The sequence below is a fragment of the Ictalurus furcatus genome, chromosome 12 (genome assembly GCF_023375685.1).
Source record: "Ictalurus furcatus strain D&B chromosome 12, Billie_1.0, whole genome shotgun sequence".
Lineage (NCBI taxonomy): Eukaryota > Metazoa > Chordata > Actinopteri > Siluriformes > Ictaluridae > Ictalurus > Ictalurus furcatus.
In genome coordinates this window covers 28,451,531-28,474,923 of record NC_071266.1, presented here as the reverse complement: position 1 = coordinate 28,474,923, position 23,393 = coordinate 28,451,531, and the positions used below count along the sequence as shown (strand labels likewise).

At 41.8% G+C, this 23,393-nt stretch overlaps 4 protein-coding genes across 4 annotated transcripts in view; 2 read left to right on the top strand and 2 right to left on the bottom strand.

Annotated features, from left to right (window-relative positions):
- jmjd8 (jumonji domain containing 8) overlaps positions 1-1,786 on the bottom strand; it is a 2,312-nt gene extending 526 nt beyond the window's left edge. The window contains exons 1-8 of the mRNA XM_053637825.1: positions 1,602-1,786; positions 1,219-1,308; positions 1,081-1,129; positions 865-961; positions 728-796; positions 468-587; positions 301-368; positions 56-190 (exon numbers count right to left, since the gene is read on the bottom strand). Of these exons, the coding sequence (XP_053493800.1) occupies positions 56-190; positions 301-368; positions 468-587; positions 728-796; positions 865-961; positions 1,081-1,129; positions 1,219-1,308; positions 1,602-1,693 (720 nt within the window). The 5' untranslated portion in view covers positions 1,694-1,786. The remainder of the gene's footprint in view (positions 1-55; positions 191-300; positions 369-467; positions 588-727; positions 797-864; positions 962-1,080; positions 1,130-1,218; positions 1,309-1,601) is intronic.
- A 1,507-nt stretch (positions 1,787-3,293) lies between these two features.
- Positions 3,294-11,464, top strand: slc25a19 (solute carrier family 25 member 19). Its single transcript, XM_053637822.1, has 7 exons — positions 3,294-3,909; positions 4,440-4,581; positions 4,836-4,991; positions 5,626-5,796; positions 5,888-6,062; positions 6,517-6,647; positions 9,980-11,464. The coding sequence occupies exons 2-7, from the start codon at positions 4,453-4,455 to the stop codon at positions 10,157-10,159; spliced, it is 942 nt and encodes a 313-aa protein (XP_053493797.1). The 5' UTR covers positions 3,294-3,909; positions 4,440-4,452; the 3' UTR covers positions 10,160-11,464.
- A 1,722-nt stretch (positions 11,465-13,186) lies between these two features.
- Positions 13,187-18,744, top strand: mif4gdb (MIF4G domain containing b). The gene is made up of 6 exons (XM_053637835.1): positions 13,187-13,323; positions 16,477-16,583; positions 16,699-16,808; positions 17,087-17,242; positions 17,355-17,447; positions 17,564-18,744. The coding sequence occupies exons 1-6, from the start codon at positions 13,316-13,318 to the stop codon at positions 17,789-17,791; spliced, it is 702 nt and encodes a 233-aa protein (XP_053493810.1). The 5' UTR covers positions 13,187-13,315; the 3' UTR covers positions 17,792-18,744.
- Positions 18,745-19,772: 1,028 nt separating this feature from the next.
- mrps7 (mitochondrial ribosomal protein S7) lies at positions 19,773-22,304 on the bottom strand. Its single transcript, XM_053637836.1, has 5 exons — positions 22,234-22,304; positions 21,487-21,678; positions 21,343-21,406; positions 21,083-21,250; positions 19,773-20,300 (listed from the first exon to the last, which is right to left on the bottom strand). The coding sequence occupies exons 1-5, from the start codon at positions 22,275-22,277 to the stop codon at positions 20,079-20,081; spliced, it is 690 nt and encodes a 229-aa protein (XP_053493811.1). The 5' UTR covers positions 22,278-22,304; the 3' UTR covers positions 19,773-20,078.
- Between the last annotated feature and the right edge of the window lie 1,089 nt (positions 22,305-23,393).

Below are 23,393 nucleotides of genomic sequence, written 5' to 3'. Positions count from 1 at the left end.
TTACAGAGAAAGAGAGAGAGAGAGAGAGTGTGTGTGTGTGTGTGTGTGTGTTCACCTCTCCTGGTCTGATGGTACACTCCAGTGGTGTGTTGTGTTTCTCCAGGTTAGGGTACGAGTGTGAGATCCAGTGCAGGGTGGTGTGATTGGGGTGGAACTCAGGGGCCTGATCAGGGGGATACAGGAGCCAGCGCTACACACACACACACACACACACACACACACACACACACACAGTTACAGTTTAGATGCCAGTCCTTATGGCTGACTATTAAGAATACACACACACACACACACACACACCTTTCTGCCGTAGATGACCTCGGAGTATCCCGGACCGTGCCAGTGGAAGGGAACACCGGTACCTGGACCTGATACACACACAGTGAGAGAGTAGGTGTGTGTGTCTCATCTCCCTCTGTCTGTGTGTGTGTGTGTGTGTGTGTGTGTGTGTGTGTGTGTGTGTGTACCTGCGATGCCGAAGCTGTACGCCGGGCTGGTGCGTGGCAGGCTGTAAGGCGGAGCATTGTACTTCTCAAACAGAGAATGCCACTCAGTGAAGTTATTATCACCAAAAAAGTAGAGCGTATCTGCAACACACACACACACACACACAATCATCAATAACCTCATATAAAATCACAAACAACGAACACGAGTCACACTGCAGGTGATTTTAGAGCACGTTATTTTAGGTGTGTGTGTGTGTGTTTGTGTGTAAAACACTAACCGCTGCCCAGGGTGTCTTCAGACTGAGGGGTCAACAGCGACGTCACAAACTCTTCAAACCGAACGTCCACTAGACAAATACAGGAAGCACTGTGAGTGAGTGTGAGAGAGAGAGAGAGAGTGTGTGTGTGTGTGTACCTTTCCTGTAGGAGTGTGTGTTGGCCGTGCTCAGGCGGACTGTTTTGTCCCGGTACTCCCTCAACAGACTTGGCTTGGAACACAGGAACCGGAATTTCTGAAACCACCAAAATCAGAGCACAGAACACTCAAATCAGACCAATCAGAGCACAGACAAAAGGTCCAAACAAAATATAACATAAATAAAAGTATCTGTGTGTGTGTGTTAGAACTCACCCTGTTGTCTGTAAGTCCTCTTAATATTACAGGCTTAGTGTAGGCGTATCTGTCAGAGATCACACACACACCTTTATCACTGATCTGACAGAGTGACATAAGGACAGATGATTGCATTTGTGTGTGTGTGAGACTCACTCCTCTAGAAACTGTGTGTGTGTGATTGTTGTGGCGTCTCTGATATCGATGTTGCAGCTCCCTTCATCAGCAAGACTGGAGTCCAGGCCCCTAAACACACGCACACACTTTTTTCTCTCTCTCTTTTTAAATAATTAAACAAAATAAATGAATAAACACTGGTTGTTACGCTCTGTCCTGAAGCTTCACCTCTGACTGTTACACAGCGCTGACACTGGAGACTCCTTCCATACATGTTACATGAACACATTAAGAAAACTCCACCATATTAACACATGTTTATGTGGCGCGTGCACTGTACACGTCCCTGTCAATGAGCTGTTACTATGGAAACGGTAACGCACAAGCACGTGCGCATTAATATAAAGCTGTGGTGTGTTTACCAGCCGCCGGTGTCCTGCTCAGAGCAGAGAGCTACATCCGGGACCTGGAACAGGAGGAAGATGATCACTTTATTCCACACAGTGCACTCCATATGCTTCAGTTTAACACTCAGACACCACACACACACTGTACACACTGTACTGTTCAAATCATAGTTCCGGGTTCGGGTTGTGTCCTGAATATCTCCCAGGCTGATAAAGTGCACTACACAGAGTCTGTATGATTCAGGGTTATAGCTGATGTAGGGCGCCTACGGAGGAAGCAGGACTCTATTCGGAACAAGAGACTTCCGGGTTTGAACATGTCACTGACCAATCAGCAGAGGCCACACTGCGCTTTGTTTTAGAGTTTATTCACGTGTTCATACTTTTGTTTCATTACTGTTTAAGATAGTAAACATATACACAGTTTCGTTCTGATATTTTGTGTATTTTACACTGTGTATATTTGATTGATTGTATTTTGCATGTATTTTAATATTTTTATAACATTAATTGTATTGCTGTAGAGTTTTAAAAGTATTTCGTTGTTTGATTGTTTATTTATTGACATTTAAAAAAAAAAAAAGATTATTTTTTAAATATCAGAACCTAATCATGTTTTGTTTTTTTACTACACTTTGGTCTATAGGACATGGTTTATTATGTATTTACCGCATTGTCATATTTAATGTATTAATAGTTTAATTAATAAATAAAATATAATATATTATAAATAATAAACATTATATTATATTACATTTGTCTCGCACCTCCGGGGTCGGGGGTTTGATTCCCGCCTCTGCCCTGTGTGTGTGTGGAGTGTGCATGTTCTCCCTGCGCTTCGGGGGTTTCCTCCGGGTGCTCCGGTTTCCTCCCCCAGTCCAAAGACATGCTCTGTGGGCTGATTGGCGTTTCTAAATTGTCCGTAGTGTGTGAATGTGTATTTTGCTGGGGGTGATGGGGGATTCCCCCCCTTCTGGTCTAGATATCCCTGCCTCTGCTGGATTATTTTTTTTCCCTGGTGGAGACAGAATGTATCCCCACAGAATATCAATATGAGAGTCAAAAATATCACGCTACTTGATGAATTACATTTTTTAAAAATGTATTAAAATATTCCCGCATATACAGCGGTTAAGTTCAAGTTTCGAAATTGTTTTATTAAAGTTCATCATTATCCTGTAAATGCTACTTTAACAGCTGCAAGAAATAGCCTAATAGGCTTCATAGTCTATATAGGCCCACAGTGGTTCATGATTTATTTTCATGAATAAAAATATCCCCCCTCTCCCTCTGATTTATTTATTTATTTATTTTTTAACAAGTCAGAAAGAGAGAGAGAGAGAGAGAGAGAGAGAGAGAGAGAGAGAGAGAGAGAGAGAGTTAGTTGGATAGATAGATAGACATAGATAGATAGACACAAACACAAACACACACTGGTCATTATTTTTTCGAAGACCTGTTTTATTTATTTGTATATTATATTAATCGAATTCTTCCTCTCGAATGTTAATGAGCGCTGCCTTATAGTCCAGTGAAGAAATATGAAGCTAAGATTTTTATTTATTTATTTATTTATTAAAAAGTGTGTGGTTTAATACAGGGGGGAGGAACTAATCTTGAGATTAGTTGGAAACTACAACACAATATACTGACGGACAGACGCGAGCCGCCCGTATTCAGACCGACGTCACTTCCTGTGCTAGGTTTGGCCGGGGCAGTTTGGAGATTATAGTTAAAAGAGTCGAGAACAAATACGAAAATAAGAAAATTATATCATTACAAAATAAACTATAGTCATAAGTATAATTTTAATGAGCTGTATTTTATTTTCATGGCTGTAATGTTTGTCATCTTTTGCGCGATGTTTTTCCAAACATTTTTTACCAGATGTTTTTATTTCGTGATTATATTTTTTACTTAACCTTTAACCTTTTCTTTAATCTATTTAACTCTTTCTTTTCAGTTTATTTCGATTAAAAAAAAACAACTGGAGACACTTCCGCTGTGCTCCGTGGTTGCGACGGTAACACCAACTGTCCAATCCGCTGATTCTTCGTAGGCCAACGCCTCTGGAAAAAAGGCGCAGTCGTAGGCATGGCATATTGGCCAATCAGAGCACAGTGGGCGGAGTATGTCGTAATGCGGATGTGGAAAATAACTTTTCTTCGTAGCGGACGTTCTTCCCGGTGCCCCAACATGGCGGCGCTTCAGGAGAGAAATGTGAGAGAGCGAGCGAGCTGAGCTCATGTGCCGGTAATGTGACTGTAAACACCTGAACTGGCCCCGGGATACACTCTGATCCTCTCACAGGGCAGAAATAAAGGTCAGTGTGTGTGTGTGTGTGTGTGTGTGTGTGTGTGTGTGTGTGTGTGTGTGTGTGTGTGTGACAGAGAGGGAGAGAGAGAGAGAGAGAGAGAGAGAGAGATATGCAGATGCAGATGAAGAAAAATCAAGAATAAACGTCCTCACCAGTCCTTAGATTATATAAAAAAAATATCTAATCAGAGGTTATTTTATATTATATTTTTTTACTTTATACTATTTACACTTTCTAGTTTATTATTGTAGGAAAGGACATGTTGTTCAATTATTATTATTATTATTATTATTATTATTATTATTATTGTGTTGTTGGTGGTGGTGGGGTATCAGTTGTATTAGTAGTATTATTGTATAACTACACCACACCAATACTTCCTGCACATCTTTGTAAATGCCCTTGATGAAGGTGACGCCACATTCCAAAATAAATATCCCTGTCGGTGTTGTATGAAGCTGTTATTAATAAACTCCACTCACCCTCGTGTGTGTGTGTGTGTGTGTGTGTGTGTGTGTGTGTGTGTGTGAGAGCAGGCTGAGTCGAGTCATGATGGTGGGGTTTGACCCAGGCAGCAAAGCCCTCTCCCCAGAGGACGCGGCCCTGGCCGGCTCAGCAGCAGGCCTCGTCACCCGCGCCATCGTCAGCCCAATGGACGTGCTCAAGATCCGCTTCCAGGTAACAGCACCGCTGTATTGGGGTTAAATTCGTTAGTTAATTAGTTGTTTTTTTTCTCAGGAGAACCTGACTGTCTGTGGATATTCATTTAAAATCATAATAATGGTCATATCCATTGATATTCATATAACCTTTGATACAATATATCACGATATTTGATAATATTGTTATTAGGGACAGATTATAGCGTTATACAACATGTGCCTAGGCAGCGTAAATAAAGTTATTAATAAAGTGTGTGTGTGTGTGTGTAGCTGCAGGTGGAGCGCGTCTCGTCCTCCAGGCCCGAGGGGAAATACAGCAGCATAATGCAGGCGTGTCGTTGCATTCTGGGAGAGGAGGGACCGTCTGCGTTCTGGAAAGGCCATGTCGCCGCTCAGATGCTCTCCATGTGTTACGGAGCCGTCCAGGTGAACAAACGCCGAACGTGAAGTGAAGTGTGATGATCTGAGCATTTACACACCTATCATTAGTCTGACATTCCATCCATTACTGTCACACAGTTGAGTGTGAAAGTTTGCCCTCCCTGTCTGTCCGACATTCTCGTTAGTGTGATATCTCAAGAGCGAGCGGTTGAGTGTTTGTAGGATTTATGTGGCGTTATCACTGTAACCAGAAGATGAATTTATTGGAAGGTGGAAGAACTGGAGTGTCCTGCACAGAGCCCTGACCTCAACTCCACTGAACACCTTTGGGATGAACTGGAACTTTAGCCTCCTCACATCAACATCAGTGTCTGACCTCATCCTCACTAACGCTCTTGTAGCTGAATGAACACTAATCCCCACAGCCACGCCCCAAAATCTAGTGGAAAGCCTTCCCAGAAGAGTGAAGTGCATTATAACACCAAAGGGGAATAAATCTGGAACGAGATTTTCAACAAGCACATATGGGTGTGATGGTCAGGGGTACCTGGGGTGTATAAACTTTTCACTGTACTGTAAGTCCTTCTTTATGTTAAGTGAAGCTGCAGCTCTTTGATCTTCTTACTGTTGTCTGTGTGTGTGTGTGTGTGTGTATGTGTGTGTGTATGTGTGTGTACAGTTTGCAAGTTTCCAGGAGCTCACTGAGCTCATCCATAAAAACACGTCCTATAACAGCCAGGCGGCTGGAGTTCACTTCCTGTGTGGAGGAATGGCTGCGTGTTCTGCTACTGTGGCCTGCCAGCCACTCGACACACTTCGCACACGCTTCGCTGCTCAGGGAGAACCCAAGGTACCACACACACATACACACACACACTCACTCACTAACTAACTAACTAACTAATGTCCACTAATCATGGACGTGTTCTAACTATGAGCAGGTTTACAGGAACCTCCGTCACGCTGTGAGGACCATGTACATCCAGGAGGGGGCGCTCACCTTCTACAGAGGCCTCATCCCCACACTGGTGGCCGTGTTCCCCTACGCTGGCCTCCAGTTCTTCAGCTACAACGTCCTCAAGAAACTGCTGGAGCGTGATGGCAAGATGTCTAAAGGTCACTGAATGTGTACACACCATACGTTACTTGTGTGACGATGTATTTATTTATGTGATTATTTGTGACGATGTACAGTGATGGGGTGGAGCTACGGTTTACATTAACATTGAGTGGAGCCACGATTTACAGTGACGGGGTGGAGATATGGTTTACAGTAGCAGGGGTGGACCTGTGATTTACAGTGACAGAGGGTGGAGCTACGATTTACAGTGACAGAGGGTGGAGCTAGGTTTTATGGTGATGGGTGGAGCTACGATTTACAGTGGCAGGGGGTGGGGCTTGAAATGTTCCATCATGGTTATATTGTATTAGAGACACTGTTTTAGAAATGAATCTACGTTCGCTCTGCTTTGTGATACAAAAATGTAACACTCGTACGACAGCCAATCAGAAAGCAGTATTTTGCATGAAGTGAATTAAAAGTGAAGGAGGCGTGTCCTGCTCTCTACAGGTGGACTGCAGAGTCTGGTGAGTGGCAGCGTGGCCGGAGTCATCAGTAAAACCCTCACCTACCCCTTCGACCTGTTCAAAAAGAGACTGCAGGTGGGCGGGTTCGAGGAGGCCAGAGCACACTTCGGACAGGTGAGACGCGTTGCACCGAAACACGGACAGACTGAGATTTACACCTCGACGCGTACTGTTATTTTTTCCAATAAAGTTTTATTGAGAAGAAAAACAAACTGACTGACACACAGCAACAATCATTCACAGTTTTTTTTTTCTTTTTATACTAACAAAGGAAAACAAAATTAAAAAGTACAAACACCGAAAACAAACCCGCCCCCCCCAGACCCGGCTCATCATGGCTAATCAATAACTATCGCTGGTTATGTAGATATTGTAAAACCCAACAACAGGCACAAAAATTTAAGTGGGAAGTGTCTGTAACTCCATAAAATATGCAATAAAGGGTTGCCATTTATAAAAAAAAAAAAACTTGTCCGTACAACCCCTCATCGTATACCTTATTTTCTCGAGTTTCAGAAAAAACATCACGTCCTTTAGCCACTGGGAGATAGATGGGTATTTAGCAGACCTCCAGTGCAACAGTAGGGAACGTCTTGCTATAAGGGATGTGAAAGCAATAACATCCTTTTGTATCGAGCTGAATGGAACTCGTCAGGAATCCCAAATACAGCAATCAATGGGCAAAGTTTTAAATCTACCCTGAGAATAGTGGACATGATGGTAAAAAAAAACCAGACCAAAAACCATGGAGATCAGGGCAGAAGAAAAACATATGGCCAAGATGGCAGGGAGAGCCATGGCATTTATCACACTTGTCCTCTACGTCCGGATACATCACAGAAAGTCTCGACTTGGACAGATGGACTCTGTGTAAAACTTTGAACTGGATAAGTCCAAGACGAGCACAAGAAGTGGTAGACTGTACCCTCCCTATAGCACTTTCCCAACACTCCTCACTTATCTGTACTCCTAACTCCGTTTCCCACGCATTCCTAATTTTGTTACTCGACTCACTACCTAGCACCAGAATAAAATCATAAATCCTAGAAATCATTCCTCTCTGATGCGGATTGTTTGAAAACAAGCTTTCCCAAGCCTGTTCAGGAGGCGCAGAGGGGAAATCAGGAAAACATCTAGAAACGAAATTCCGAATTTGAAAATACCGAAAGAAATGCGTCACAGGGAGGTCATAAGTGGATGACAGATAGGCAAAGCTATCAAACACACCATCGGCATACAGATTTTTAACTTGTTCAATACCCTTGTCATACCATACTGAAAACGTGGAGTCCAAACACGATGGAGGAAATAGATGGTTGTTGACTAAAGGACACAAAGAGGATGCACCTACAAATTTAAAGCGCCGTCTAAATTGATACTAAGCCTTAAGTGTGTTGAAGAAAACTTGATTATCAGTATATAGGGAGAGTTTTGTAGGTAGAGAGGAATAAAGTAAAGCAGGTAAAGAGGATTCCCTACAAGAAGAAGAAAAAAAAAAAATTGTAAATTCCAATTTACACCAAGAAGATCCAGGAGATTTAACCCAGTAGTAGAGTTTATGGATGTGCGCAGCCCAGTAATAGAATTGAAAATTGGGTAATGCAAGTCCTTCACTAAGTCGACATCACTACAATAAAGATTTACGAACCCTTGGTGGCTTCCCACCCCAAATAAAAGTACTAATTATCTTATCCAATGAATCGAAGAATGATTTTGGCAGAGAAAGAGGAACTTGCTGGAACAAGAAAAGAAACTTCGGTAATATATTCATTTTGACGACATTGATCCTGCCAATTAGAGAAAGGGGGAAGTTACCCCAACTCTGAATGTTGGATTTAATCTTTGAGATAAGGGGAGTGAAGTTAGCTGATGAAAGATTAGATAAAGAACGTGTCACGTTGATACCTAGGTATTTAAACCCTGACTGACTAAACTGAAAAGGTAGATCTGACTGTTGGAGAGAAAATGCTGCAGTATTGACAGGAAAACAGTCGCTTTTATCTAAATTTAATTTATAACCAGAGACAACACCGAAGGTCTCCAGAACACCCAAGACAGCTGGCATAGAGGCAATAGGATCGGTTACATACAATAACAAATCATCAGCATATAGCGTCAATTTGTATTCTACACCGTATCGAACTATTCCTTTAAACAAGGGAGAAGATCTTAATATGATAGACAGAGGCTCGATAGCGACAGCAAAAAGCAGAGGGGATAAAGGACAGCCTTGGCGACACCCACGTCCCAGAGCAAAATAATCAGAATAAATATCGTTTGTCTGAACCCTGGCATTAGGGGATGAGTAAAGGAGGCTAATCCAAGAAATAAACTTATCCCCGAATCTGAACTTCCTCAAGACTGCAAACAAATACTCCCACTCAACCCTATCAAATGCTTTTTCAGCATCTAATGAAATCACAATCTCAGGGAGCACAGACGAATGCTTTGAATAAATTATATTAAAGAGTGTACAGGTATTGAAAAACAACTGACATCCCTTTATAAAACTGTTCTGCTCTTCAGAAATAAAATAAAAGAGTACATTCTCTAAACAAGATGCCATTACTTTTGCCAACACCTTCACATCTGCATTAAGCAGAGACAGCGGTCTATAAGAACCACAGGAGGATGGATCCTTACCCTCCTTAAGAAGCAGAACTATCGTGGCTTGTGTCAGTGTTGGAGGCAAAGACCCACATTCCAAAGATTCGTTGAACATAGATAAACGCAATGGAGCTAATTTTCCAGTAAACGTTTTAAAAAATTCAACTAGAACCCGTCCGGGCCAGGAGCTTTGTTAGATTGCACAGTTTTAACTGAAATTAAAATTTCTTCGAGAGAGAGTGGGGAGTCCAGTTGCATGGCAATATTCGAATCAATAACAGGGTTACAAAGGTTTTGAAGAAATGCATTCAATTGAGTATTGTCTGTAGGACAATAAATCGGATTTATAAAGCGAAGAGTAAAACCATTTAAAAGTAGCATTAATTTCCATGGGCTCTGTAGTGACAATATTATGAGTGTTTTTAACACTAGGTATGAGACGGGAAGTGGCCTGTCACGGTAGCTGATGTGCCAGTAAACGACTCGGCTTGTCGCCATGTTCATAATATGAACCACGAGTACCTAACAACAAGCGTTCCGCCTCTTTAGTCGAAATAAGATAAAATTCTGCCTGCAAGTCAAGACGCTGTTTAATAAGTTCTGGAGAAGGGTTCAATGCATATCTCTGATCGAGGTTAATGATCGCAGATGTGAGTTCATTAACCCTAGCAGTGCGCTTTTTATTACAGAGAGCGGAATAAGAAATAATCTGCCCTCTGATATAGGATTTAAGTGTCACGTACTGTTATGCTAGCACAAATACAAGGTTTCTGATGTTATGCGATGCCAACTGACCACAAGAGTAGTCTCAACATTGGACGCATGTGTTTTGTGCGTAGGTCCGGTCGTACCGCGGATTTGTGGACTGCGCAGTGTGCATCGGTCGAGAGGAAGGACTAGTCGGCTTCTTTAAGGGTCTTTCTCCCAGCCTGATAAAGGCGGCCATGTCCACTGGCCTCACCTTCTTCTGCTACGAGTTCTTCACCAGTACCATCTCCAACCTGAGGCGGAGCTGCTGAGCCGAACAGGACGAGGGAGCAAAGCTGGACTCAGTTTCTTCAGGAAACAGGAAGACGATCAGGATGTGCGTGTCAGGGTTAATTGTGCTGAGCTAGTCTTCTTATTTTTAAACCATTTGTTACTGATCTCAGGACGCTAGCTTTAAAACATGCACTCGGCTGTTCCTATTTCAGCGCGTGTTCGGCCGTAAATTGTTTCCATGATGATACACTCACTGTTTCGTGAGTGGTTAAATCTGAGAGAAGACCATTGCTAGGAAACTTGTGCTGAAAGACTCTTTACTATAATTGAAGCTAAACGAGCTGATTTAGCTAGCTGGTTAACAGGAAGGCGCAGCAATGTTGGAGAAATTACTCAAAAATATCCGGAACGTAAACATTTACCTCAGATATGTCGAGAAAAAGATCACACTTAGCCTTGATTGCTAACTGAACTGAACATCATATTGAGAAATTTCACCACAACTCCATTATTTCTACAACTAGTTTCTGTGTGGATGCCGGCTTTGCTAATTAGTTAGCGTGCTCACTATCTGGTCTTCTTTTTACAATATTTAGCTATGTGCTTGCTAGTTTGAGGTATTCATTAAAGATCCATCATGTACAGGTCGTCCGATATCGCTACATATCTGGTATCCGGTTGGCGGTGTAAATATGTAAGAGTGGGCGAGGTTTAAAGATGCACTGTTGAACGGCGTTGACTCTTTGCACTGTAAACAAGGGTCAGATCGCATGTTTGGTCAAAACGCACAGATACATTACCTCATTGTTTCAAACCCTGAAAACGTAACCCGACGTTTGTGTTTAACGTGATCGCCAAGTCTCGATCATCTCGGTACACTAACAAGTGCCTACGGCTTTTAATATTTATTTAAGCGGTGGGAGTGGTTTCTTGCTTGTTTTAGGTCATTTGTGTTTTTTTTGTTGTTGTTTTGTGCTCCAGGTTAGGTTTTGTTTCAGGAGTTGTTAGTCGTTAGCGGCTTGCTAATTAATAATACACTTGTCACATGATGTTAGCTGGCTAGAGGAAGGGGTGGCAGTTGTTTAGAGCATCCACAATAACAACTTTGTACATGTTAAATAGAACTGATTGGAGCCACACGTCTACACGATTCACATCATAACCACTGCGCATCATTTTCTGAATGAATCCATTGCTGCTGTGTGGTGTAAAAAAGAAAAACTTCTGCATGTTAGTTCTTACTGGGTGTGGGTGTGTGTGATGGAGCGTGTTGTTTTTTTTAAGTTATTTTCTCAAAATATTATAATTTTTTTTAACCAAAAGAATAAAAACAGTTTACTCCATGCCGCTGTGGTTTCATTCATCCTTCTCGTCTCCGTTTAGCCTTATTATGTTCTGTGCACTGCTACGTTAGCTAGAACTTTCCAGAACACTGGCTAGTCTAGTTTCATGTTTGTTCTGTTTATTTCAGCACACTGTCCGTATCATTTCCATTATCAAGACATCCTTATATAACTTCGTCACTTGCTTTATGAAGCCCTTCCTGTTATAACATCACCACTACTAATAATGCTAATTTATGCGAGCAAGGTTTCTAATGTGTAGTGTTGCATCACCTCACATTACTGTAACTGCAAGAGTAACAAATACATGCAAGAGTACCATAAATACATGAACAAATGGGGATATTAATATTAGGCTAAAGTGTGTGTGTGTGTGTGTGTGTGTGTGTGTGTGTGTATGTGTATATATATATATATATATATATATATATATAAGAGCCTTTATTGTCTTTGTTTAGCATTTTTGCTTTCTGTTTACTGCTACGTTTGCTGGCAACGTCTGCCTTATTTTCTGGCAAATAATGAAAATATTTGTAGATAACCAAAATAAGTGTTGGCTTACATGATAAATAGTGCAGAGCCCTGCTGAAGAAACCCCCAAAACAATAGAAACCATTACAGAAATTCTAATGGTTTTAATGGGAATTGTATTGGGTTTTAATGGAAACTATAATTGTCGTTGTGGACCTCTACTGATAATGTGTTGGGTTCTATTTGTGGCATGTTTTTGTCTAGTGGAAACCAATACAAACCATTAATCCTAATAGAATATGGCCCAAAACACACTACTGTTAATAATTTTTTATGGTATTTCTAGTGTAAACCATTAGAATTTTTGTAATGGTTTTTATTGGGTTTTTTTTTTTTTTTTTTTTTTTTTTAAGCTGGGAGGTAACAAGAAATGTGCAACAAATAATATATTCAAAATGTCCTGGAAAAGTGTAAAGTTGTAAAGTGTAAAGTTCAGCCACTGAGATGAATTACATGCTGTAGTGTGTTTTCTCTGCTATAGAGTGTAAACACGTAATAATCCACTGCAGTTTTAATATAGAGTTGTGTTACAATAAACACAATTCATTTATATGAGTATATAAATATGTCAAAGTTCACATGCATCAACATTACGCATGAGAGTTCCACACTTTATTTCTCCCTCAATGTAAATTTTCCTCTCTGTGTATATCTTTATGAGATGACAGAGACCCAAGAGCGGAACGATATCAGATTACATTTACGCCGATTAATAAACTATATAGGATCCAGATTTTATTTTAAATATATATTTATATCAAAATAGGCCTGCTCCACTAGGCTACATGGAATTCCTCTCGGGAAGGACGGTGTGACGTCATGACAAGATGGCCGCTCAACCGGTCAACAGTAAACATAATATCACTTCACTAAATCACTTAAATGTGTTTATAGTCGTGTTCACTTTAAAACACGTAAAAACACGTAAAAAAAAAACAGCAGATCTGTAACACTGCCCCCACTGCTCACTGTTTGGAGAAAGTAAATACGGCATAAACTCTTATTCACTAATCATAGCTGGCTAGCTTGTTGCTAACGAAAGGGCCGAGTTTGAAAATAAAGCTTTCTGATAAATGTATTTTTTACCTTTAATAATTTTGGAATTTAAGTTTTTGGTGTTATATAAATATAATTTTTTATTTGTTTGTTTGTTATTCTTATTTCTTTGAAACGTTACTGTTTGGAGCGCGAATGAATGGCGGACAGGAAGTAGGGACCCTAGTTAGGGCACAAGTGCGCGGATTGGAACACAGCTCAGTAATCCGGTAAAGAGGAAGCAAAACATTAGGGCTCGGGGATGGGAGTGTTTCACTTTTACTGATGACTGAGTAAGTAGTTTTCTGTGTTTTTATTGTCTGTTTTTAGTGTGTGTGTTTAAAACCTCAGGCAAAAAACAAACGTAAGCGTGTTTAAAGTTTAAACAAACAAAAAATCCACAGAGTTAGACAGTTTGTGTTACAGTTCATCATTCGTATGTTTTATAGACTGTTTCAGTGGTGTGGAAGGAGATGGCTTTGTTTTTAAACTTCCCAGAGCATTAGCTGGTTTTTTAGTACAGTACTTACAAGTTAAAGTCTCCTAATGCAACGCGGTAGGCTAGAATATTAACAATAAAACACGAACAGTGTGAGCTATCTGTGTGTTTCATCTATGAGACACACCTTTAGTAAACTATTAACTGGGTTAGTGAACGCACCTCTGTGTTAAACTCGCCAACACATAAAGACTATTTAATCCTCGGTGTGGGTGTAGCTCCATTTAGTGATGACATCTCTGTCACCTCCTAGTTTCAGCATTAGCTAGTTAAATCTCCTGCTTTATCTCTCTGTCTCTCTCTCACACACACATACATGTATATGACTGAACTTTCAGTACAGAAAGCTCAGTTGATGGATGCAGCACAAACGCTACTAAGATTCTGCACTGATACGGAGTGATAAATTCCCAGAATGAAATCTGATATCAGTGTTTTACATCACAAACACATCTGCTGCACACCACTATAGATCACTGTACATGGGTATAGATCACTATACATCACTGCACACCACTATAGATCACTGTACATGGGTATAGATCACTATACATCACTGCACACCACTATAGATCACTGTACATGGGTATAGATCACTATACATCACTGCACACCACTATAGATCACTGTACATGGGTATAGATCACTATACATCACTGCACACCACTATAGATCACTGTACATGGGTATAGATCACTATACATCACTGCACAACACTATAGATCACTGTACATGGGTATAGATCACTATACATCACTGCACACCACTATAGATCACTGTACATGGGTATAGATCACTATACATCACTGCACACCACTATAGATCACTGTACATGGGTATAGATCACTATACATCACTGCACACCACTATAGATCACTGTACATGGGTATAGATCACTATACATCACTGCACACCACTATAGATCACTGTACATGGGTATAGATCACTATACATCACTGCACACCACTATAGATCACTGTACATGGGTATAGATCACTATACATCACTGCACACCACTATAGATCACTGTACATGGGTATAGATCACTATACATCACTGCACACCACTATAGATCACTGTACATGGGTATAGATCACTGCACACCACTATAGATCACTGTACATGGGTATAGATCACCATACATCACTGCACACCACTATAGATCACTGTACATGGGTATAGATCACTATAGATCACTGCACACCACTATAGATCACTGTACATGGGTATAGATCACTATACATCACTGCACACCACTATAGATCACTGTACATGGGTATAGATCACTGCACACCACTATAGATTATTGTACATCACTATAGATCACAGTATGTCATTGTATGTATCACTAGAGAACACTGTACATTAAAGTATATAATTGTACCTCATTATAGATCAGTATTTACATTTATTCATTTAGCAGGCGCTTTTATCCAGTGACTTACAAATGAGAAAATACAAGCAAAGCGATATCAAGCAGAGAACAATACAAGTAGTGCTACCATACAAGATCTTTAATTGAGTTCCAGAAGAAGAGTAGAGGTGTAAGTGCCAGAGTAAGTTTTTTTTTTTTTTTTTTTTATTAATTTTTTTATAAGTTGGTTAGGTGTTCACGGAAGAGGTGGGTCTTTAGCTGTTTTTTGAAGATGGTGAGAGATTCTGTGGTCCGGATTGAGGTTGGAAGTTCATTCCACCACTGAGGAACAGTTAGTGTGAAGGTTCTTGAAAGGGACCTTGAGCCACGCTGAGTAGGTACTACTAAGCGTCGGTCGTTGATTGATCGCAGATTGCGTGAGGGAACGTAAACCTTCAGGAGAGAGTTGAGGTAGGAGGGTGCTGTTCCAGACAAGGTCTTGTAGGTGAGCATCAAGGCCTTGAATTTAATGCGGGCGGATACAGGAAGCCAGTGGAGGGAGATGAAGAGGGGTGTGACATGGGTTCTCTTGGGCTGGTTGAAGATGAGGCGTGCTGCTGCATTCTGAACCATCTGAAGGGGTTTGATGGAGCTGGCTGGGAGACCCGAGAGTAGTGCGTTGCAGTAGTCCAGTTTTGAGATAACAAGAGCCTGGACTAGTATCTGTGTAGCCTGTTCAGTGAGGTAGGGTCTGATTTTCTTGATGTTGTACAGGATGAACCTATAGGACCATGCAGTTGCTGAGATATGGTCTGTAAAGATCAAGCTGTCATCAAGAATTACCCCAAGGTTCCTGGCCGTCCTGGTTGGCTTGAGTGTGGATGAGCCGGGCTGTACAGTGAGGTTGTGGTTGATTGAGGGACAGGCTGGGATGACGAGAAGCTCAGATTTTGCCAGATTGAGCTTAAGGTGGTGTTCCTTCATCCAGTCCGAGATGTCTGACAGGCAAGCAGAGATACGTGCAGAGACGGATGGATCGTCAGGCTGGAAGGACAAGTAGGACTGGGTGTCATCAGCATAGCAGTGGTATGAGAAGCCATGAGACTCAATCAACTGCCCCAGAGATGTAGTGTAGATAGGAAAGAGCAGTGGACTCAGAACTGACCCCTGTGGAACGCCAGTTGTGAGTTGCTACATATCATGAATTATATTATGAATTAATGTGCATCAATATAGATCACTATACATAACTATAGAACACTGTACTGTATATCCCTATAGATCAGTGGACATCCCTGTAGTACACTATACACAGAATACTGTTGAATATCACTATGTATTACCATGGATCATTGTACATCAGTATACATCACTATAGGACATTGCACATCACTGTTGTTTTTTCTGTACATGACTATAGATCACTATGGATCATTAAAGTTCACACTACATCCCGTTATTACAAGCATTATTATAGATGACTGTAGCTTGCTGAACATAACAATCGCCATACTTTAACAAACACCGTTATAGTGCACTTAAAGTGATGGTTCGTTAGCGTGTTTGGTGTTGTATTTTAAATGTGTGTCCCAGTGCTGGTGCTCAGACACTGAACACAATGGAGGACTCATCCAAAGAAGAATACAAGATCCATTCCTTCGACCCGGAAACACAGAAACTGCTTAAAACGGCTCTTAAAGGTTAGTGCTATAGAACACAGACTAGCTAATGGACTTCACTAATGTAGATAACGCCCAAATTCAAATTGTTTTTACAGTATTATCATGACGTTTTATTTTTAATATTGTCTGACAGATCCAGGTCTGGTGGATTTGGAGGCCGTGTGTAACATCATTGTTGACCAGTCGTTGAAGGATCAGGCGTTCAGCAAAGAGGCCGGACGCATGTGTTTCATGATCGTCCAGGTAAATAGAATAGTGCTGGTTCCTAAATGAGCATGACTAGCATGAAAGTAAATATAAGTGACGAACGAAATGAAGTAAGGAAGTATAACGTGATGATCAGTGAGTGTTAAAGATGCATAGCTCCATCCACATGGTCATTAATAGTTAAATTGCCATACGCAAAATAGAGTGGGGATTGTATCGTTAACGTCTACATCATAATCGCAAAACTTTGTTGTAGTAGTAGGTGTTATTTTGTGACACATGTGACACGTTGCTGTCGCTGTTGCCCCCTGCAGGCCGAGGCGAAGCAGAACAACAGCAGCGTGTTTCGCAGTCACCTCTTGAACCGGCTGCAAAAGGAGTTCAAGAGCCGAGAGGAGATGAGGAAGAGGTCCATTCAGGAGTGGGTGTGTTACGTCTCCTTCATCTGCAACATCTTCGACTACCTCAAGGTGAAGCCTGTGTTTTACTTGAATCCTTTTTTAAAAACGTATTTGTTTACTAAACAGTGTCTTGTCTGTTACATGCTAAGTGTGTGTGTGTGTGTGTGTGTGTGTTGTGTAGGTGAATAACATGCCGATGATGGTGCTGGTTCACCCACTGTACGACTGTCTGATGAGACTCGCCCAACCAGACGCACTCAAAAACGAAGAGGAGGTCTGTTTACCCACAATCCTCTGCTTCACCTGTCTTCCTTCCATTCAGTACCCTTTTAGCGCTTCCTGTTTGCATTTAGTGTGTGACGATATATACCGTGATGTATTGTAAATCAGGTGGATTGCCTGGTGCTGCAGCTGCATCGTATCGGTGATCAGCTGGAGAAGGTGAACGCAGAGCGCATGGACGAGCTCTTCTTCCTGCTGCGTGACGGCTTCCTGCTGCGTGACGGCCTCAGCTCGCTCACTCGCCTCCTCCTGCTCGAAATCCTCGAATTCCGCGCCGGAGACTGGAGCCTCAGCGATGCGGCGCATAAGTACTACTACAGTGAAGTGCACGACTGACTGACCGACTCACGGACTGACGCCTCGGCCAACCAGCAGCGAGCAGGAGAACGCGCGCTTTTAGAAATGTATGTTTAGACGGGACTTGTTTATTCTTCATGGGTAAAAACGCAGGAAATGAACACGTGCCTTCTACGAGTTCATTTCTGGGCTTTGTTCCAAGCCTCCAAACTCAGGTATGTCATTCTGAGTGCTGAACAGCGTGGGAATGGAAGAGTGAAAGAGTGTGAACGTCTACAAGGTTTCAGTAGAGGGATTTAGGATTGATGATCGGTGTGTCTTGTTCTCTAGAGATCTAAAGATGAATTCATGACTTGAAGCATAAAGGATATGCAGTGTGTCTCAGCGATGTCAGACTCGTATTCTGGACTTGATACGACTACGACTCGTTACTTGGACTCGGTTTGAGTAGAAGCCTCAGGACTTTGGACTTGACTTGGACTCGATTTGAGAAGTAGTCTGGGGAATTTGACTCAATTTGAGTAGCAGCCAAGAGACTTTGACCATGACTTGGACTCGATTTGAGTAGCAAACTAGTGAGCTTGACTTTTTTCTGTCTTGGGACTTTGAAGTCAGTTTGAGTACCAGCGTAAGGACTTTGCATTGACTTGGACCTGACTGTTGAGCAGCAGCATAGGCACTTTGGACTAGATGTGCCCTTGATTTGAGTAGCAAATTAGGGATTTTGTACTTCTGAGTAGCAGCCCTAGGACTTTGGACAGAATATCCTCATGAACGTTGCCTTATACTTGACTTAGAGCTGATGGTAAGTGACTTGACTACAACGCTGGTGTATGTAAACATTTGAGAGTTCGTTATTATCAGCAACAATCAGACCAAAGCAGAGACGATATTCTGATTAAAATGCTTTAAACTTGGTAGTCGAGCAGGATCTCTAGCGCGGTGCTAATTTAACGACTCCGTATCACGTTCCAGTTCAATGGACTGAAAGAAAAAGACGCTGTATGTTGGGGGAGGGGATTACATGGCAATTTTTGCTCTTGCTACAGTGGTGCTTGAAAGATTGTGTACCCTTTAGAATTTTCTATATTTCTGCACAAATATGACCTAAAACGGTGGTTTTCAAAGTGGGGGCCGCAACAATTTGGTGTGAAAAATAAATTCTCATGCTCAGACAACCACACACACACACAATCAATTCCTAATGTAATGTAAAGATGTAATTATTAATAAAAAAGGGGGATATATTCAGAAGTCTGTATTTTTAATGTGTTTTCAAGACATCTTGCAAAAGGGGGGCCTTGGTCAAATGCCATTTGGGGGGCCTTGCCCTGAAAAAGTTTGGGAACCCCTGACCTATAACATCAGATACATAAATCATACTTTATGTAATGACGTTAAAATACGTTATTTATACAGGAAATACAGACTTTTTACACAAAATATCAGATTATTAAACGTTTAGTCTGGAAAAACGCTTCCACGCTGATGTCTTTGTGATGAGGCTGTCTTTATCTGCTGTATTTATTTATTTTTTTTAGATAAAGTTTGTCCTGTTCTGAGTTGTGGACAGTTCTGGAGCAACATCACATGTTCTTCTCAGACTAAATAAAGCACAGCTAAGTTAAAACACTGACCAATGAGAAAAGATGGAGTCTCTATTTAAATACAATCTGGTGAGATCATGAACTGTAATCATAACAGTTAGGTGATTGTTGTGGTGTGAAACTGTGGCACGTCTTTGACTAGCTGAGATGTTTCTTTTTTACGAAAAGTTATATGATTTGCCTTTAAACTCCAATAAAGATCTACGCAAACTTGAAGTTCCTGATTTGTTTGGAATTCTTTCTTCTTTCAGAGACTATTTGAGTTTCACTTCCAGTTTCTTCATAGTTCTCAGACCGTTTCATCCAAATCAACGTCACCTTCATCTCGCTCTTTAAGGAACAAGACACAGATTTCTTTAAAGCTGATTGTGTGAAACTCTTCTTCTCATGAAGAAAAAAAAGAGACCAAAGAAAAGGTTTTTAATAATTTATTAACTGTTATAATAGAAAAACACACATTACATTTTCATATATATGTTCACATTATTGCATTAAACAGGCATCAGAATGCAGAGTCGCAGATTCAATCTCATGGAGTCCAAATACGTTCGTATTGTATCCCAGGTTAATTTAAGATGTTAGATCACACAGCCTCTGATGTAACTGTGAAACACCTGACACAACATACCCAGTCCAAGGTGTGTTCCAATCCTGTCCTAATTGTTACTGAAACGCAGGGTGGGTGTGTGAAGAGAAGAACCCTGAAAGTCGCTCCCTTGTTACCACCAGCGGTAGTGCGCGTACGCCCGGTTGGCTTCAGCCATCTTGTGCAAGTCGTGTTTGCGTTTAATGACGTTGCCCTCGTTGTTGAAAGCAGCGAGGAGCTCCTGTGAGAGTTTCTCGTACATGTGTGTGCGCCGGTGTTTGTTGTCTCTGCACTCTGTGATCATCCACTTCATGGCCAGGAATCGGCGACGCTTATCTGTTAGAGGAACAGGAACCTGGGGGATGGTGGTGTTAGAGCGTAGATACAAAATTATCCAAGTAACCTCATGAAATCCTCAAATGATTAAGTCCTAGAATGACTCCCTGAACAACTCCAGATCTCTAAGTGAATCCCGATGATCTCTTTCAGAGCAACTCACTGAGCGAATCCCAATGATCTTTCTAAGCGATTCTCTGAACAACTCCAAACCATGTCTCTAAGCGACTCCCTGAATGACTCCCGGTGAATTCTCTAAGCGGCTCCCTGAATGACTCCCGGTGAATTCTCTAAGCGGCTCCCTGAATGACTCCCGTTGAATTCTCTAAGCGACTCCCTGAATGACTCCCGGCGAATTCTCTAAGCAACTCCCTGAATGACTCCCGGCGAATTCTCTAAGCGACTCCCTGAATGACTCCCGGCGAATTCTCTAAGCGACTCCCTCAATGACTCCCGGCGAATTCTCTAAGCGACTCCCTCAATGACTCCCGGCGAATTCTCTAAGCGACTCCCTCAATGACTCCCGGCGAATTCTCTAAGCGACTCCCTCGATGACTCCCGGTGAATTCTCTAACGACTCCCTGAATGACTCCCGGTGAATTCTCGAAGCGACTCCCTGAATGACTCCTGGTGAATTCTCTAAGCAACTCCCTAATGATGTCTCCAAGTGACTCTGGCTCAAAATGAAATTACAGGAAATTTTCAACAACAGAAGCTCACATAGCCATTTGTAAAAATGTAGCACGGTGCAGTTCTGTACATTACTGATCACTGTCAGCAAAGTTCATGTTTTTGACTCACCTGGTAGTTCCTGCCGCCTTTCTGAATGCTGGCCAGGCCGATGATGGGTTTGCAGTTCTCTATGGCCTGGTGGAAGATGGCGTACGGGTTACACTCGATGGCCTCCTTCTCGGCTGGCGAAGAGCGGTGGTACTTCTCCACCTGCCTCCTCTTCATCGCTTCCAGAGTCTGAGGAGGAAACACACATGAAAGAGCTGTCTGTCCAGAAAAACCTTCCCTGGTGTATTTAATGAGTGGAAACGGCTCGTCCAGTCACGTACCTGTGTCATGATCCCTCGTGCCAGGACTTTGTTGCCATCTTGCATGATCATGTTGACAAACTTGCTGCTGAGCAACAAGAACCGATATTAGAACCCGAATCAGAAGCAGTTTAGTGAAACGGAGTAAAGTCATATGCAGGTGACCTGATCATTGGATCGTCGAACTGCGAGCTGGTGGCACTGTTCTTGGCTGCTTTGATGGGTCTCAGGGTTTTCAGCTCCTTTTCCTCCTTCTGCTCAGGACTGAGCTCTGACTCAGGGATGGAGTACACTTCCTTACGAGGCTCGGGTTCTAGGTAGTACGGGTTATACCGAGTCCACCGAACCGGACACAACCTGAACACAGAAATACTACATTACAACCACAAGGTTGCAGATATTACAACAATACAATGTGAATTATCTCCTGAAAATTGACTCTGCACGCATGTTTTTTTTTTTTTTTTTGCACTAGCTTTGATCCATCACGACATATTACAAGCTCAGCAGTTTGCTTTAATACACTGCAGGACATTCCCAGACCTAATCAATACAAACAACATTACACAAGCAACCTTTAACCACCCATGCTAAATAAAAAAATCATTATTCCGTGTATGACACAAACTCTAGACTGCATCTGTGGAATAATCTACAGTTTTCACTTCCCAGCATCATCAGATCCACTGCTGTATTATTCTTACAAACATGATTCTAACAGCGCGTGCAGTTTGTGGAACTGCGGTGACGTCAGGGGTTACGACGTGTTTCTTAAACGTTCATTTATAAATAAAACCAAATAAAAGCGTTAGCTAGGATTACAAGATCCGTGTGGACGGACGCGCGAATAATCTATTTTCATAACAACATGAGATATAAATGTGTAAAGAAGCGTAATAATGCTTTATTTACCTGGGCGTCCAAGGTGCTAAAAGCTTCGCGATGGAGGCCGCCATCTTGAAAACTATGATTCTGAAGGACCCCGTGCGAGGGGCTCGATAACACTGCCTGATTAAAAACCACACACAGGGTCTGCTTCCACACGGAGTGCTTCTAGGATCTTTATCAGATCAGAAAGGACAGTTCAATTACACGCGTGACACCTTATTTTCTTGTAGCTCGTAAAAACAGGCGAATAAATAAATGGGGCAGTGGTAGCTCAGTGGTTGAGACATTGAACTACTTATCCGAAGGTCATGAGTTTAAATCCCAGCACTGCCACTGCTGGGCCCTTGAGCAAGGCCCTTAACCCTCAGCTGCTCTGTTGTATAATGAGATAAATGTAAGTCAATCTGGATAAGGGCGTCAAATGCTGTAAATGTCTCCTGCCCACTGTATAAGTGCACTACACAGGCTGTGTTTATTTTCCCTATAGAAGTGCACTACACATTCTGTGTTGATTTTCACTTTATACAAGTGTACTATTCAATTCAATTTTATTTGTATAGCGCTTTTTACAATATACATTGTCTCAAAGCAGCTTTACAGAAATATCAACATGGTATACAGATATTAAAGGTGCGAATTTATCCCAACTGAACAAGCCACTGAGTGGCGACGGTGGCAAGGAAAAACTCCCTAAGATGTTTTAAGAGGAAGAAACCTTGAGAGGAACCCGACTCAGAAGGGAACCCATCCTCATCTGGGTAACAACAGATAGTGTGAAAAAGTTCATTATGGATTTATATGAAGTCTGTATGGCCTTAGGAGCAGCCGTAGTCCCAGCAGTCTGGAATTAAAGAAGATTTGAGCTCCATCCAGAGGCAGAAAGGATCTGGATCTCTAGTATCTCCATAAATTCATGTGGGGCTCGGCGAAAGGAGAGAGGGAGAAAAAAGATTATTATGACTGCGAAGTAGTAGAACAGAATCTAGTCAGGGTAGGCTTGAGTAAACAAATACGTTTTAAGCCTAGACTTAAACACTGAGACTGTGTCTGAGTCCCGAACACTAATAGGAAGACTGTTCCATAACTGTGGGGCTCTATAAGAGAAAGCTCTTCCCCCTGCTGTAGCCTTCACTATTCGAGGTACCGTCAAATAGCCTGCATCTTTTGATCGAAGTAGGCGTGGC